The 17,784-nt window shown below is 38.9% G+C and overlaps 1 protein-coding gene across 1 annotated transcript in view; it reads left to right on the top strand.

The window, feature by feature from the left end:
* Positions 1 to 1,467: 1,467 nt before the first annotated feature.
* The window catches only part of XPR1 (xenotropic and polytropic retrovirus receptor 1), a 219,836-nt gene continuing 203,519 nt past the window's right edge, over positions 1,468 to 17,784 (top strand). Inside the window, exon 1 of the mRNA XM_086693651.1 lies at positions 1,468 to 1,732. Coding sequence (XP_086549777.1) covers positions 1,664 to 1,732 — 69 coding nt within the window. The 5' untranslated portion in view covers positions 1,468 to 1,663. The remainder of the gene's footprint in view (positions 1,733 to 17,784) is intronic.

The following is a 17,784-nucleotide window of genomic DNA, read 5'->3' on the forward strand; positions in this document are numbered from 1 at the left end:
TAGCATTCTAGTTCATACCTGGCTAAGGGCCCAGCATTCTATTTTGTACTTGCTCCTGGTTCCATCTTGCTAGGTGCATCATGCAGCCATTTTCTCTCTGTGGTTCTGTCTCTTTACTGGGGTCATAGTCTTCTCTTTACCTATCTGTTTCTCCTAGGAATGTTAACCTCCAGTAGGGGGGGATTGTTATGGTGGGGAGAGGAGTATGATGTTGAGGTGGGAGGAGTCCTCACTCCTTTTTTTTTTCCTTCTTAGCATGACTACCCTTTTACCAGTGGTTGAAACTTTTGTACCAGAGTTAGAAAGACTCATAGCCTATGCCTATTTTCCATCATGTCTAATCTCTCTCCAGAGGAAATGATTGCAGAACGCCTACTGGCATGAGTCAAGAGGAAGGGAAAGGGGAAAGGAGAGAGAAACAAACAAACAAACAAACAAACAACCCAACAGCAAAGATTGATATCTTGGAATACTGTCCTGGTCACAGTAGTCCCTGGTCTCTTTGGGTCTCATCAAAATCGTGGGAATTAAAGGACAGCAGAGTACATGTAAGGGGTTTAGAACAGTGTTTGGAATGCACACAGTGAGTGCTTCATTAATGCTAGCTGTTATTATCCAAGGCTTCTTCACTCAGGGAAGATCTTTGGTTTCTGTCCCAAATCAGATCCTCTAGGACAAGCACTCCCACACTCAAAAGGAGCTCCAAACTCTGTGAGCGTTATATTCTCCATGCTTCCTTAGGACAGTTCAGGCTCCATGCCGATTCATTTGTGGTCTTCCTGGGGGTGGGGTTGCCACGGTACCCCTAGGGGATTCTCTTTCCTCCCAATATTGGTTTTCCTCTCAACCTCACTCGGAATCCCCAGGAAGTCACAGGTCCAGGTAGTACTCTTCTCTGGCTACATCCCTCCCCAGTACTGGTTTGGGTTCAGGTGTTGTTATTGACCTTTCTGGTAGCCCTGGGACTAGGTAATTGCATTGCAATTCATAAGCAGCGTGCAATTTTTGGCACTGACGTAATTAAATTCAACAAGCATTTATTGAGCACCTAGAGCATGTAAAATACAGTTCTTTTAAATACATTTGGTCCTTAACTATTTAGCCTGTTTTACTCACTCAATTTGGATTAATGTTGATCCATCCTTAAGAGTTTTATGAAGAACAAATATTAAAATGAAAAACTGCACAATTCTTTGCAAATACAAACGTCTTGTGTGAATTATTTTTTCTACGTGTTAATATTAATTGCAATAACAAAACTACCGCTTTCCAGGCAGGCGGTAGAGAGCAGCTGTAAGGCCAACGGGAGTCAGACGGAAGAGGTCAGGGGAGGTGCCTCCAGCACGTCCGGCCCAGAAGGGGAGGAGCCTCGAGGAATGTCCCCCCCAAACCCCGCCCCCTATCCCTCCCTCTTCGTTGGTGCGGCGTAGGCGGTTACCATGGCGATGACGTCTAGAGGGCGGGACGGGGCGGGGCTATGGAGAGGAGGAGGAAGATGGCGGGAGGGCGGCTCTGAGGAGACCTCGGCGGCGGCGGAGGAGGAGAGAAGCGCAGCGCCGTGCCGCGCCGGGGCCCATGTGGGGAGGAGTCGGAGTCGCTGTTGCCGCCGCCGCCGCCGCCAGTAACTGCTGGACCGGAGTGGGAGTGAGGGGGAAACGGCAGGATGAAGTTCGCCGAGCACCTCTCCGCGCACATCACTCCCGAGTGGAGGAAGCAGTACATCCAGTATGAGGTACCGGCAGCAGCTGGGGTGTGGGAGGACTCGGAGGGGCCACCATCTCGCCAGTGCAGACCTCCGCTGCCGCCTTCCGCTCCTGCTGCCTCCCCGCGCCTGGGCGGACTTTGACCTGGTGCCGCGGGGAGCCACTGCGGCATCCCCGCCGCGGCTGCCCCGCTCTGGGCCCCGCTGACCTTCCCCTCCCCCGCAGCCCCGCTGCCGCCGGGGTAACGGATATGCAGGCGGCGGGCCGGGAGGGAGGGCACAGCTCCGCCGGGGCTGGGGAATAGTGGTGGGAGGGCGAGCCGCAGGTGGGGGAGTAGTGGTGGGAGGGCAGCCCGGGGTCGCGGCGGTTCCGCGCTAATCCCCTCCTCCCCACTCACTCTGACCTCTCGTCCCCACCCTGGGCGAGCGCCCCCTCGCCAAGGTTAGGTTTTGTTTCTCTCTGCTCACCTCTCACCAAGGAATCCTCTTCCGAGATAAGCCCCGTTAGCGATTTTCTTCATTCCACAGAGCCCTTCCGCTTTTCCCCACTTGCCCACTGTTGACAAAGGCTTTGTAACAGGGTTGAAATTTGATTCAAATGTATATCACATATGCAGTGGTTACTCTATGCAAACGTATTGTAATCATCTATTCTGTTTTGATAATAAGACGGTGACGGTCTTTTTACTGATTGCATGAAGTATACAAAGTAATCACATCTCTGGTTTTGACTGTCCTGTTGTTTTGGAATGGAGTGAAGGAGGAAGAGGAAGAAGGGAAGAGAAGAGAATAATTAAATTTTTCAGGTTTTCTTTTCTGAAATTTGGTTAGCCAGGGAGAAAAGTACTGTATTGTAAACAATGTACTTTTAAAACATACCTGTGTATTGTAGATATCATGGCCCCCTTCCCCCCTAACTGCTGTGATAACAGCTTGGAGGGTATTCAGTAGGTACTGATGAGGAACCTTACATTAATATAGGAACGAGTAAGGATAATGAACCCATGTATATTTTCAGAAGGCAAGATACCTAAAGAGCTTTGAGGCACTGCAATAGGTTATTCTCAGTAGCTGGCAATTCAGCTCCTGGATAGAGAAAGAAAGACTTATCTGTAACCTCCAGGAATTCACATCTATGTATGTGCAGGAACAAAGAGTATAAAATCAATACGAACTCAAATATGTTAGCTACATTTTATGAATTAAAATGTTTTAGTTGTCTATGTCTATTTAAGTTCAGTGATAGGATGTTTAGGCAATTGCACAAGTTTATTTTTCATAAAGCAGTTGTAATAATTGGGGAAGACAGGGAAAGAGGTGTAAGTAAACAGAACCTTGAAGATTGTAAAATAAATTCACCTTGTAACATACAGTATTTGATTATTGCCAGAAATGAAACACCCAGAATTATTAATGCTTTCTTTCACTTAATTTTCTTTAGTGTTTTGTGGCTACATTTTGTAAGAATAAAATAAGGGACTAGCTTTTCAGCCTGTGGAGTTTTTGATTTATTGTTTCCAATAACACTCGGTCAGTTTTAAAACCTTGGCTAGAGTCCAGATGATGGTTTTTATTGAAAGGAGGGCATTGGTCTTTCATCTTGTAGTAGTAATTTTCAGCACCACTGCCAGTTCTTCACAGAGGCATAGGAAAAGCATGCTGAAGCAACATCTTCTACTTGTTATATAGTATGTATGGAATGCTCGATTTGGGCAAAAGTAATAGTGGCTAGTTGTATGCTGTGATTAATTTTAAGTATTACAGCACTTTCATAGAATTGTATTAATTTGGAGTAGCTGAGGCTGGAAGGGGAAACATAAGATTTAGTTTGAAAATGCAATTACCTCTTGATTTGTAATGTCAGCTTTGTGGCTGGAGTGACCACAGTAATTCTGGGACTCCTCATTCATATACTCCCTTTGGACACTAGCCCCAATTGGGTTACTCTAGGTTGGTTACAGAGGGACAGAATTCCTGAGCACATGTGTGACTGCATTATCTTTCCTGGGGCAATTACAGGTGTTAAAAAATTTTTCATTTATTGTGGCTAATTGAAATTCTATTCTGCAGAGTCCCTACTACCTAACTCCTGTCCCAGATGAACTCATTGTTTGGTAGGCACAATTAAATAAGGGGCACTTTTCTTTGTGAATTGGAGCCATTAAAAAGATTTCTTTATAGGGTTGGGATTTGTGTTGCTATATTGTTTCTCAAGAGCTGGTGCTGTTCCTTTGAAAATATTTAAAGAGGCATAAATGAGAGTTTTCAGAGTCTGGGCATTTTGGCAACTTAAAAACTTTGGGGAAAAATGACATCCTAAAAGATGTTAGCTGTTGCTGGAGAAAAGAATCTTCTTATAATGCAGCAACACGTACTTTCTGATATATGAAGATTATGCTCATGAAACACTGTTCATGCAATAGACACGTGAATTTGTTTTTCAAGCACTAGTGGTGAAATTTTAGGGTATTACCCCTGATGTCTAGACTAGGGTGCTTTCTAGTGCTGTGGACCATGATGAACTGTTGAGCTTCTTTGGTTTTTATGTCATTTCACTACATTAAGTTTTATTTGAGATAAGCAGAGCATTAGATAGAAACTGAAAATTTTGTTTTACGTCTATAATTATGTGTATTATTGTGTATACATGGCCACACAATAAATGCTAGTTATTGTATATGTTAGCCATGAGACCCTGGGGACAATCTTTTTATCTTTCCAGGGCTCTTTCCTTTTCCATAAGATAAGAATATATAGGGCCAGAGAGCTTTTCAAGGTCCATTGTGATTCATAGGTTTTTGTTTGTTTAAGAGACAGTGTGCCAGTGGGGAGGGGGGCAGAGGAAGAGGGACAGGGAGAGAGAGAGAAAATCTTAAGCTTAGAAAATCTCCATTCTTAGCACGGAGCCTGATGCTGGATCATGACCTGAGCCAAAATCAAGAATGGGACCCTCAACTGACTGAGCCACTCAGGCACCCTGTTCATAGGTTGTTTTTTTTTTTTTAAAGTTTATTTATTTTGAGAGAGAGAGGGTGCATGTGCATGAGAGAGAGAGAGAGAGAGAGAGGATCGCAGGCAGGCTCTCTGCTGCCAGCGCAGAGCCTAGTGTGGGGCTCGAACTCACAACCGTGAGATCATGACCTGAGTCAAGATCAAGAGTCAGACGCTTAATCAACTGAGCCACTCAGGCGCCCCCATAGTTTTTGATTTAACTTTTAATGGCTTTTGCTTTTTGGAATGTTAAAATTGTTATTAGTGTTATTACTCATAAATAACCTAAAAATTATTAGAATTTCTAATTCAGAAATAAATTGTGGAGTTCATAAACTCAATCTTCGTAGGCAGAATAATAAAGCATAAAAGAGAGCAATAAGAAGAAACCATATAAAGAAAATCTGTTTGATCCACTTGTGAATAGCTTTTACAGAGAATAAACACAAATGAGCAGAGACCATCCCTGTTTCCAGTAATCTATTTGAGTGTAAATCTTGCCATAGAAAATAGAACATCAATAAATCTTTATAAGAGCACTTTAAAAAAAATTTAGAATCAGTGATTGCAATTTTAGAGCTCTGTAATTGATTAATCAAAATTAACAGACCAGTTTCAACCACATAGACTAGTATGACCATGTTAATATTTTACAGAATATTAGCAAAAGAAGCAAATATATTTGGTGCCTTCGGCTGCTGACTTGTGTTTTCATCCCTAGGGTCCTGTGCTGCTTTGGTTTCTCAGGAATGGTTTTTTCAGTGTATACTGGAGTTGAATAGGTTCCTAAAATAATGAGGTATCTAAATTTCAGGATTTTAGAGTTTCAGGGGAATTTGAACACTATCTACTTCCTCTTTTTTTCAGACAAAGAAACAAACGTCCAGAGAGGTTAAGTCATCTGTCTAGGATCACATATAGATAGCTAGCCTCTTGAGCATAGATGTGTAAGCATTGGGAGTCAGGTCACCCTAGATGTGTGACCCTGATGAAATTACTTCCTCTTTCTGGGTTTTAGGTTCTTTGTAAGGTGAGAGAACTGGTCTTAATGGTTTCTAAACTCGCAGGGCTATATTTTCTGAGGACCCATCTAGCTTTAAATTTCTATTTTTTTAAATGGCTTAATTATATTTGATATATGAAGAAGATAGAACTTAAATTTAGGACTATTATTAAAGTTCTTTCAGAAAATTTTGATGAGATTTTAATTTGGGAGTGGAAAACTGACCCACTGAAACTTTTATTTAACTTAAATAAATAAAAGGGATAGTCATTGATTAATTTTTTTGCAGGATTTGGAAAAGGAAAGATTCTGCATAAACTGTACATCCCTATCTTCAATTGTAAGAAAACATTGCCCTGACATTATTGTGATTTTCATTTATAGAACTATCCCATGAGAACACTTGTGTTGCGGCTTCAATTTCCCAAAGGTATTATGTTGATTAGTTAGGGTTAACTTGTCTTGCTAGAACTTGTTTGAAATTTCCAGTTTGGCCACCCGATGGGGCACAAACCACTTTTTCTTTCGGGCACTTCTGCAAATGAAAGTATGGTATAGCGTATTTAAGATAACACTTGTAAATGATTGTGTCCATAAGATGCCTGGCATTTACCAATGTTTCTTAAATGAGTGAATGAATGTTGTATAAGAGAGGAACCTATTACTATTCTTTATTATATTTGTATAATAAAGTGTGTTAGGATGAGTATCCTGGAAAGATTATACTTGTCCATCCATCCCTCAAGGTTGGTTTTGGATCAGCTTTTGGATGAAGGCCCAGATCATAAGAACCTAAGAATCTTATTTGACCTGGGGTGACCATGGAAAGTTAGTCCTGGCTTCAAATCCAGTCCTAATCTGGAAAGCATTTGAGAGACTGATTGAGTTGTGCTGGCTAGGGGTTTTAAGTATATTCGTGCCATGGCCCCCAAAGGAGAGTACCCAAAACTCCCATTGAGTAAGAGAAGATAATATTAGAACTGTTAGTTATATTCATTTTTATGCATAAGACAAAATTTTACTAATATTTAATAAATGGGTGAGTTTGATGGCCTTGTTAGGAGGTGTTCTGAGAAAAAGAGAAGGATTGCTAATAGGTTTCTTACTTGTGTGTTCACTTTAAGCAAATAGCAATTATTCTAGTTTATGGTTATGTAGAATTTACAGGTGTTACCTAGTTTCGACTAAACTAACTCTTATAAAATGGATAGGACTTAAAAAGACTCCTGTAGGGGTGCCTGGGTAGCTCAGTTGGTTAAGCCTCTGACTCTTGATTTTGGCTCAGATCGTGATCTCATGGTTCATGAGTTTAAGCTCCACATCTGGCTCTGTGCTGAGAGCCTGGAGCCTGCTTGGGATCCTCTTTCTTCCTCTTCTTTCTGCCCCTACCTTACTTGCGCGCGCGCTCTCTCTCTCTCTCTCAAAGTTAATAAATAAACTCGAAAAAAAAAAAGACTTCCGTAAAGAACCTCAACAGTAATACCACTAAAGCAAGCACATGTGAACAAAAAAGTGGCAGAGCTGACAATTCTACTTCTAGTACTAGCTTTTGGTAAGCCAAATTACAGACAAAAACAATCATACTTCTAATAGATCTGACAAGAAGTTTCCCCCCCCCCCAATTCAAAATAATTAGGATAATTCTTTGAAATAAGATTTTTTTTCAAAACTTTATTTAGAGAGAGAGAGCGCAGGAAGGACAGAGAGAGAGGGAGAGAAAGAGAATCCCAAGCAGGCTCCACACTATCAGTCCAGGGCCTGACTCAGGGCTCAATCTCACAAACTCTGAGATCATGACCTGAGCTGAAACCAAGAGTCCAACACTTGATCGGCTGAGCCACACAGGCACACCTGAAGTAAGTTCACTGTCTTCCATAGTGAACTTCACCATAAACATATATTATTTGTTAAGAATATTGAGCCTTTGTGGTTTGTTTTTCAATTTATAACCATTATAATTAAGTTTCATAATCAACTAATTCCTGAAGTTTAAGCTAGACCTTTGAAATACTATATCACAAAATGTTAAGCTTAGATTTTTAAAAATAATGAAGCTTTTCAGGTATGTTGTTTTCTAAAAGTATTGCTATTGATAATCTCTTAGGTTGAAAATATTTTTGTACTATTTATGAATGAAAGATAAAAATTGTTTATCATTGTCTCATCTTTTAGAAACTATTTAGGGGCACCTGGGTGGCTCGGTGGATTGAGTGTCTGCCTTCGGCTCAGGTCATGATCTTGCCATTCCCGAGATTGAGCCCTGTGTCAGACTCTTTGCTGACAGCTCAGAGCCTGGAGCCTGTTTCAGATTCTGTGTCTCCCTCTCTCTCTGCCCCTCCCTTGCTCACACTGTCTCTCTTTCTCTCAAAAATAAATGAATATTAAAAAAAAAATTTTTTTTTAAAGAAACTGTTTAAAAAATTCTGTTTTATTATGTACACAGTTGTAGAAGGATATAATTTATCAATAAATATACATATACTGGAGGAGGTACATAGTAAGCTATTGTTTTTGTTTTTGATAGTGATATGATATTTAAAAAAGGTTTGGAAGACTTTGTTCAAGTTGTGCAGCTTAACCAAAGCTGGTTTGTGGATTGCCTGGTATTGAACTAGTCTTTGCAATTGAGAGCAGTGTCAAAATTCACTAGGGTTCTTACCCAGTTGTATTTGCCTTTTCACGTATTCCTTTTACCTAGTAAATGCTGAAGGAAGCCAAGTAGACAAAGCTCATGAACAAATGCCTTAAATTATCCATTCATTCCAACAGCTGTTTATAGGGGTTCTACTATTTGCTGTAGGCTGATAGATTTGTCCTGAAACTCAAGCTCTTTCATTATCTTAAAAATAGAAAAGATGGGGTGCCTGTGTGGCTCTGTTGTTAAACATCTCCCTCTTGATTTTGGCTTAGGTCACAATCTGACAGTTCATGAGATCGAGCTCCAAGTTAGGCTCTGTGCTGGCAGTGTGGAGCCTGCTTGGGTTTCTCTTTCTGCCTCTCTCTCTGCACCTCCCCCCCTCCCCCAGTAGATAAATATTAAAAAAAAAAAAAAAATAGAAAAAACAATAGTATTTTTTGTTTTTGTTTCATTTTTAAATGTTTATTTTTTTTTGAGAGAGGGCACGTGCGCATGTGAGCAAATGGCGGGGGGGGGGGGGGTACAGAGAGAGAGGGAGACACAGACTCTGAAGTAGGCTCCAGTCTCTGTGCTGTCATGACAGCACAGAGCCTGATGTGGAGCTTGAACTCAGGGACCACGTGATTATGACCTAGATAAAGTCAGATGCTTAACTGAACCACCCAGGCACCTCTGGTTTTGGCTTTGTATTTCAGTCAGCGCAGTGTTTCAGAATTAAAAATGGTATAGAAAGGAAAGATTGCAGATTGAGGACTTGGAACATTGTTATAAATTTGGGTCACTTGTAAATGACTAAGAGACTTTCTCCTTAGCTTTTTGAACTTTTGAACTTTTTTTGTTCAAATACCTTTCCATCTAATTTGTTTCTAGGAACAGATTTAGTTACCCATTCCCATCATCATGCAGGTATGGTGTCTATAGGGGCTGATCAGAAAATTCTTAAAAAGTTGTTCATTTATTAGAGGTCAGGGGAAAGTATAATTAACCTGCTGTAAGCATAACTTACAACTTCATAGTCTGTAACAAGAGGACAATATGTTAATTAAGCAAATATGTTAATTAAGCAATATGTTAAATAAGCAAATTATTCATTGAGGGTGACCTGCAGTATTTACAAAGACTGAGGACTAGGAATGTGGAGATATAAGTCCTTAGACATAGTTCTGTCTGTTCATAAATGATGAGAGAACAAGAGATTGTTTTGAAAATTGAAGGGCTGTAATGTAATCATTCAGTAAAGTGGGACGTTTTTAGATGACTGTGTGACTTACTTAGGCTGAATTGGTCAAGTTGTAATTCACAGAGTAATGCATGTGCTTTGTAGGCTTTTTCTGTACCTTAGAGCAGTGGTTCTTAAACTTTTTGGTCTTGGAACCATTTGAAACTCCTAAAAATTATTGAGGATTCTAGTGTCTACTGATACATGTTGTATTACAAATTAAAACTGAGAAATGCTTAAAACACAGGAGTGTAACAAGCACACCTTCTACTAGAGACATGTTATCACACTTCATGCAGCCTCTGGAAAACTCCACTGTTTACTTGTGAAAGAATGAGAATGAAAAAAACAAGTGAAGTTTTGTAGTGTTATTAAAAAAAGAATTTGGATCTTTTGAGCTCCCTGAAAGGGTTCGTTCCTTCCTTCTTTCCTTCCTTCCTTCCTTCCTTCCTTCCTTCCTTCCTTTATTTCTTTCTCTCTCTTTCTTCCTCATTTTCTTTCTCTTTGCTTTTTTTTTTTCTTTTCTTTTTTTCTTTTTAGAGAGAGAGCATGCATGTGTGCAAGCATACGAGCAGGGGAAGGGCGTGGGAGAGGGAGAGAGAGAATCTGAAGCAGGCTCCACGCCCAGTGCGGAGCTGATCTTACCAGTGTGAGATCATGACCTGAGCTGAAATCAAAAGTTGGACGCTTAACTGATGGAGCCACCCAGGCACCCCCCCCTTTTTTTTTTTAATTTTTTCTGAGTTTATTTACTTAAGCAATCTCTACACCTAATAATGGGGCTCAAACTCATGACCCCAAGGCAAGAGTTGCGTGGTCTTCTGAATGAGCCAGCCAGGCACCCCTCCCTGAAAGGGTTTCTGAGAGTTACTGCCTTAGAACACAGGACTCCTTTCAGAAGGTTCAAAGATGGCCTGAGAAAAAGTTCTCCAGTTTTAGGAAGCACGTAGGGGAATAGGGAATCTCTTGGATGAGAATTCTCAGGTATTTCCCCCACTGCAAAGGATGTAAGGGGGGAAAAAGTTGGCTTCTTGGGGATTCCCAATTCCGTTCTCTTTTCTTTGAATTGAATTAGTTGATATGTGGTCTGCTTGTCATTAAGGAGAATGGAATTGACATTTATCGAGCAGTTAGGAACCCAGTGTCAGCTGCTTTACATAGAATAATCTCATTTAATCTTCACAATTTTGCAAGGTAGATGATTTATTATTTTTATTTTAGATTAATCATTTGTTCATGGCTACATACCTAGCAAGTAGCAGACCGAGTAGGATTTGAAATTGAATCTGTCATACATTAGAACTCTTGCTTTTTAAAAAAATTTTATTTGAGAGAGAGAGAGAAAGAGAGAGGGAGAGGGGCTAAGGGAGAGAGAGAAAGAAAATTTTAAGCGTGGTGGAGCCTGACACAGGGCCTGATCCCATGACCCTTGCATCACGTCCTGAGCCGAAATCAAGAGTGGGACACTCAACTGACCGAGGCACTCAGGCCCTCCTAGAGCTCTTGCTTTTATACAGGAATTGTAAGTAACAACAGATGTTATTTTTTGAGTGCTTACTGTATTAGGCACTATGTTAAGTACTTTATTTATTTATTTATTTTTTTTAATTAACGTTTATTTATTTATTTTTGGGACAGAGAGAGACAGAGCATGAATGGGGGAGGGGCAGAGAGAGAGGGAGACACAGAATCGGAAACAGGCTCCAGGCTCTGAGCCGAGAGCCCGACGCGGGGCTCGAACTCCCGGACCAGGAGATTGTGACCTGGCTGAAGTCGGATGCTTAACCGACTGCGCCATCCAGGCGCCCCTGTTAAGTACTTTAAAAACATTTTCTCTTTATTAGCAAGCCGTTAAGGTAGGTTGTCAGCTCTGTTTATAGATTGGGGAAATTGAGTCTTAGAGCCATTGAGTAATTGATTATGTTGATACTGCTAATTGTGGATAACCTTCTTTTAATTCTTATTACTACCTTTGGAAAAATAAATAAGTTCCTTTATTTATACATATATAGAGTTTGATGTGGTCTGACCTATTCTTGAGCATCTGCTAAAGTAATGGCTGGTCTATTTTCAGTCCTAGGTCTCAGTCTGCACGTTTTGGAGGTAGTAGAGTGTGGTCTGGAGGCCAGAGTTAATTTATATTTTCCTCAAGATTATCAGGGTAACTATTATTAGATAGGCAGCTGGTAAATAGAGGACCTTATGAAGATGAGGCCATAAGAAAAAGATAAGATATTAGTAATAAGAGTAAAAAGAGGAAGGTAAAGTGGGCATAGCTGTTGTATGCTGCCGTTGTGGCATTTGGCTTCTAGATGATAGATCATGGAATGTTAATTATCCCCGTAAGGAATTTCTGAGATTATTTAGCCCAATTCCCTTTTTTACTTAATGGGAAATGAGGTTTAGAGAGGTTAAGTGATTCAGGGTTACATGACTTGGTTAGTGGCTGAGTTAACACAATTACCCTGATTCACTTTATTGCTTATTATTTTGCCTTGTATGCTAGTATGTTCAAAATGCGTAGAGAACAAACTCTAAACCATACTGCCTAGCTCATGTTCCAGCTCCACAGTTTACTAGATGAGAGACCTCAGGCAAGTCACTTAACCACTCTGTGCTTCAGTTTCCTCATCTGTAAAATAGGGATAATAATAGTAGTTCTAGGTCTTTGGGAGGATTAAAGGAGTTAAAATATAGAAAGTGCTTAGAACAATGCCTGGCACATAGTAAGAGCTATATATTTGTTATAAAAATTATTTCTCCTGTAGAGAGCTCAATGGTATTAATGTTGTATAAACTGAGCCTTAAAATTTGTCACTCTGGGCTTGCCCAATTCAAGTTTTCTTGGAAAATGGCTTTGTTGATTTTAGCCATTACTCCTGTTATCTGTGATATTTATATCAATAATTAATGAATGAATTAATGTTAAATATTAATATTTATATTAAAAATGGTCCTTAACCTTTTTATATATAGTAATAAAACCACCTAAGAACACTTATGTGGTTTTGAAATAAATTCCCTGTTCACTTGTAAATTAGACATTATTTAAGTTATAGACTATTTTTTTTTTTTTTTAGTTGAGGTGAAATTCACATGTGTATTCTTAAGTATAACCAAATAGCTTGAGTGAATTGTTGGGAGTTTTTAGTGGATATCTACTTTTAGTTCTTTTCAGTTTTTTAATGAAAATTTAATTTCTAATACTAGAATTGGTTTTAGAGTTGAGAAAGACCTTCTCAACCTCTCTGTTTTATAGATGAATAAATTGAGGTAGAGAGGCCAAGATTATGTGGTCAGAGTCTTGAAACTAGCTGATAGGAGAGCCTGGGATAAGAATATTGGCTTCCTGCTCACCAATGTACATTGCTGAGGCATATCACTGCTGTATAAACATTTAATTTTTTTTTTTAATTTTTGAGAGAGAGCATGAGCAGGGGAGGGGCAGAGGGAAAGGGAGAGAGAATCTCAAGCAGGCTCCACATGGGGGGTAATCTAGGCAGACAGAATAATACTAGGCAAAGGCATAAATAGGTGGAAGTATCTAAGCCTATTAATGAAATCTGGTTTAGTGGATATGTTGGAGAACTAATGGAGTGAGGTTGGAAGGGTGGACTGGGAGGGATCAAGGGGTGAAGGGATGAGTACCTTGCTGAGTTTAAACGCTTCCTAGGTGTGAAACATCAAGGATTTTAAAGAAGAGGTTAGTGGAGAGGGATCAGTGCAAAATGAAATGTATAATTTAGATCTTGGAAGATGTATTGGAGAGAATAAGACCAAAGACAGGAAAACCAAACAGTAGAGCTGAAAATATTGAGGGCTTGAATAGTAGCTTAATTAATCAATTTTAGTGTGTATTTTTCCCATATTTTAATACCAAAATCAGGATATGTCTTATAATTAATGTTGTGTTATAGGTTAATTTGCAGATACATTTTTCATTTTTATAAGCACATAAAATAATGGTGTATATTACTATTAATTACTATTAATGGTGTATATTACATCTTAGATTTGATAAAATTTGATAGTAATGATATATAATTTTACCTAATGCTTACTGTGTATATGTCAGGCAGAGTAATAGATACCTGTCAACATCAAGCATCTGGCAGTGTCTACCATGTTTAGCAACTTTTTAATTTTTTTAATTTTTGTTTTTAAGGGAGAGAGTAAGCGAGTGTGGGAGGGGCAGAGAGAGGGAGAGAGAGAATTCTAAGTGGGCTCTGTGCATGAAGCTTGATCTCATGACCCTAAGATCATGACCTGAACTGAAATCAAGAGTCAGATGCCTAACTGAATGAGACACCCAGGCGCCCCTAGCAACTTCTTTTTTAAATAACTGAAAGTGACCAAAAGGCCATGGGATCTACCTGGGATGTCATTAAAGGTTGAGAAAGAAATTTATAAGAGCATGGTTGAAGAATGAATGCAGAAAATAAGAAAAGTTCATGTTTGTCCCCACAGAATGTGGCTAGAGCTCTAGAAATAAATTACTTTGATATCAATTTAGTGTTTTCTTATTCTTTTGTTTAGTCAGTGAATGCAGATTTAGTTCTTTTTTTAGTTTTAGGTAATAAACTCAAATGTGATCAGTGAGATATATTGAGATATATCTTTCTATTGTTTTTCAAATGTTTTTATAATAGTAGATAACAAAAGTGTTGATAAGCAGGTTAGTTACCACTTCTAATCACAGATTTCATACATCTTTTTATAAACCTTTCTTTTTGAGTTGAATATATTTGTTTGAAATAGGAGTTTTGAAATATAAGTACTTCAAATTATACTGCCATTAGATATTTGCTAGAGAGGGATGCAAAATGTTTTCTCTAGAATTTGTTTGGTCAGTATCATGGACTTTGAACAGTTCTGTTCTTGATAGATGGAGAAATTAGAAAGTACATTGCTTTAGAGACCACTGAAATTGAAGTTATTATAATAACCCTGTGAACTTGGGCAAGTCATTTAGCCTTTCCGTGTTACAGTATTCTCATCCTTAAATTGGACATGATAATAGTGCCTACTTTAGAGGATCATATGAAATTAACTGAATTAATAATTGGAAAGCACTTAGTACATATGTGTGGTAAGTAATAATACTACGTATAGTAAGTGTTGTATGTATATTAGCCATTATTACATATCTATCTCTAGTGGTTTGAAACTAACAGTTGAGCAGGTTCCTAGTTGATTTTATTCTTTTAATATTTATTTATTTATTTATGTATGTATGTATGTATGTATGTATGTATTTGTGGGGGGGGGGGGCAGAGGGAGAGAAAGAATCTTAAGCAGGCTCCATGTCCAGTGCAGAGTCCCACCTGGGGTTCAATCTCACAACGATGAGATCATGACCTGAGCTGAAATCAAGAGCGGGTCACTCAACCGACTGGGCCATCCAAGTGCCCTCTAATTTATTTATTCTTGAGACAACTTGGGGAAGGGAATCAGTGAAACTCTAACTGGGAAAAAACAACTTAGATATTGCTCATTCATTTATTGGATAAATGGAAGATGAAAGAAGTTTACCTTTTTAAAAAAGCCTGATATTTCACAGAACACAAAGTTTTTGTTGTTACTTGTTGATGGTTATTGCTGAGATAAAAAGATTAATTTAAACATTTTTGACAGTTTCTCTAGTTTTCGGGATAGAAGGAAAACTGGGAAGAAAGCTGGTAACTTTTTTTCTTTCACTCTTTTGTTATGAAGCCTTAGTAGAATTGATTTATAAACATACAGTATTAGGGGCGCCTGGGTGGCGCAGTCGGTTGGGCGTCCGACTTCAGCCAGGTCACGATCTCGCGGTCCGTGAGTTCGAGCCCCGCATCAGGCTCTGGGCTGATGGCTCGGAGCCTGGAGCCTGTTTCCGATTCTGTGTCTCCCTCTCTCTCTGCCCCTCCCCCGTTCATGCTCTGTCTCTCTCTGTCCCAAAAATAAATAAAAACGTTGGAAAAAAAAATAAATAAGAATAAACATACAGTATTAGAGAGAAAAAATATTTTAGGGAAAGAAATGATCAAATGCAGTATTTTGAAATTCTCCTTTAACCTTTGTTTCATTTTAGAGACTATTATTTAACATGGTGGGTTTTATGTAAGGAACACTTATTAATAAACCATTATTTAACCAGCTTTAATTACAATGATTTAAAATTTTTAATGATATCAGTGATTATTAATAATAATTTAATGCATATTTTGTGAACCTGCCATGCTAAACACAGAATATCCCATTAAAGTAACAACCTCCTTCCAAATGGTGAAATTTGCAAACATACACAATATTTTAGTAGTTGGATCATTTTGTTATCATTAATATTTGAAATTAAATAAAAATATCATTGGTAGGCATAAAGTAATACTATTAAACATTTTTTAATGCATCACTTTTTAGTGCTTAGCACAGTGATTTATTGTGTAGGTGCCTCAATATTCATTTTATAAGGAGTGAAGGAGGGAAGAATTCAATATAAAGTTTTAAACCTAGGGAAACTGGTAGAGGATAGCTACCTTTGGGAATGGTAAACTCATGAAATTATATCTTAAATATGCTGATTTCATGTGTGAGATGTCTGTGTGTAGAGAAGGAGCTAGGATTTGAAAAATGGTATTAAGAGATAAGATTATTATAATTGAGATAGTAATTAAAGAATTCACTAAGGGAAAGTATGTAAGGCAAAAAAGTAAAGATGCAAACGGAGGAAGTCTTGGAAAATACGTTGTTACAAGACTGGAGATATAGAGATAAATGGGTTATTAGCAGTGATATGCTCTGTGGACAGGTCAGTAAGAATGAGAATTAAGAATAGGCCTTGGAGGGGCGCCTGGGTGGCTGAGTCACTTAAAGTGCCCGACTTCTGCTCAGGTCAGGATCTTGTAGTTCAAGAGTTTGAGCCCTGCGTCAGGCTCTGTGCTGACAGCTCAGAGCCTGGAGCCTGCTTCAGATTCTATCTCCCTCTCTATCTGCCCCTCCCCTGCTCTCTTCCTCTCTCAAAAATAAATAAACATTAAAAAAGAAAAAGAATAGGCTTTGGATGTGACAAAAGGAGCTTATTGGTGGATTCTGAACATAAATTGTGTTTTGCAAACTATCTTCCAGGTTTTAAGAGGTTAAAGTCATTGAGACAACATGTATGTACTTACCATTTGAGAAATTTGGCTACTAAATTATGGAAAGAGCCTAAATGTCCATCAGCTGACAAATAGGTAAAGAAGATGTGGTTGATATATACAATAGAATACTACTTGGCAATGAGAAAGAATGAAATTTGGCCATTTGTAGCAATGTAGACTTAACTGGAGGGTATTATGCTAAGTGAAGTAAGTCAGTCAGAGAAAGACATACCATATGTTTTCACTCGTATGTGGATCCTGAGAAACTTAACAGAAGACCGTGGGGGAGAGGAAGGGGGAAAAAGTTACAGAGAGGGAGGGAGGAAAACCATAAGAGACTCTTAAATACCGAGAACAAACAGGATTGATGCGAGGGTGGGGAAGAGGGGAAAGTAGGTGATGGGCATTGAGGAGGGCACCTGTTGTGATGAGCACTGGGTGTTGTATGGAAACCAATTTGACAATAAATTATAATTAATGTTAAAAAAAAAAGAAATTTGGCTACTAACAGCGAGGAAGATAACTTTGAGGACCAAGTAGGATAAAGCAAAATGTTCTTTGAGGATTTATGAGATCTGTTCATATATGAAGACAGTAGAGAAAGTAGCTTTAATTTTATCTAAATTTTTGGCTTAATTGCATTTCCCTCATTTATTGTCTCTGAGGCCTTTACAAAGTTTTTTCTCTGAACCTCAGTTTTCTTGTGTGTGATATGAGGATAGTACCTACCTTTCAAGGTTATTGTGAGAATTATATGTAATAATATATGAAAGTACCAGCAAGAGCCTGATCTATAGAAGATACTCTTCAGTAAAGTATAGCTGTTAATTTCTATCATTATTAAAAATAAGCCACTGAAGTAACTTTTACTCATTTATTCAATGGACATTTTAGGGTGTTAGTACTTAATTTAAGAAGACTCTCTGTAAGTGTCATGAAATTTCTTGGAAACCAAATGATGGTAGCTGGACTTGTAGAATCCATTGCTTGATGGGGTGCCTGGGTGGCTCACTTGGTTAGGTGTCTGGCTCTTGTCAGTCAGGTCATGATCTCAGGGTTTGTGAGATTGAACCCTGCATGGGGCTCTGCGCTGACAGCATGGAGCCAGCTTGGGAT

This window comes from Puma concolor, chromosome E4, assembly GCF_028749965.1.
Source record: "Puma concolor isolate L17-30 chromosome E4, mPumCon1.1.hap2, whole genome shotgun sequence".
In the NCBI taxonomy this organism is placed as follows: domain Eukaryota; kingdom Metazoa; phylum Chordata; class Mammalia; order Carnivora; family Felidae; genus Puma; species Puma concolor.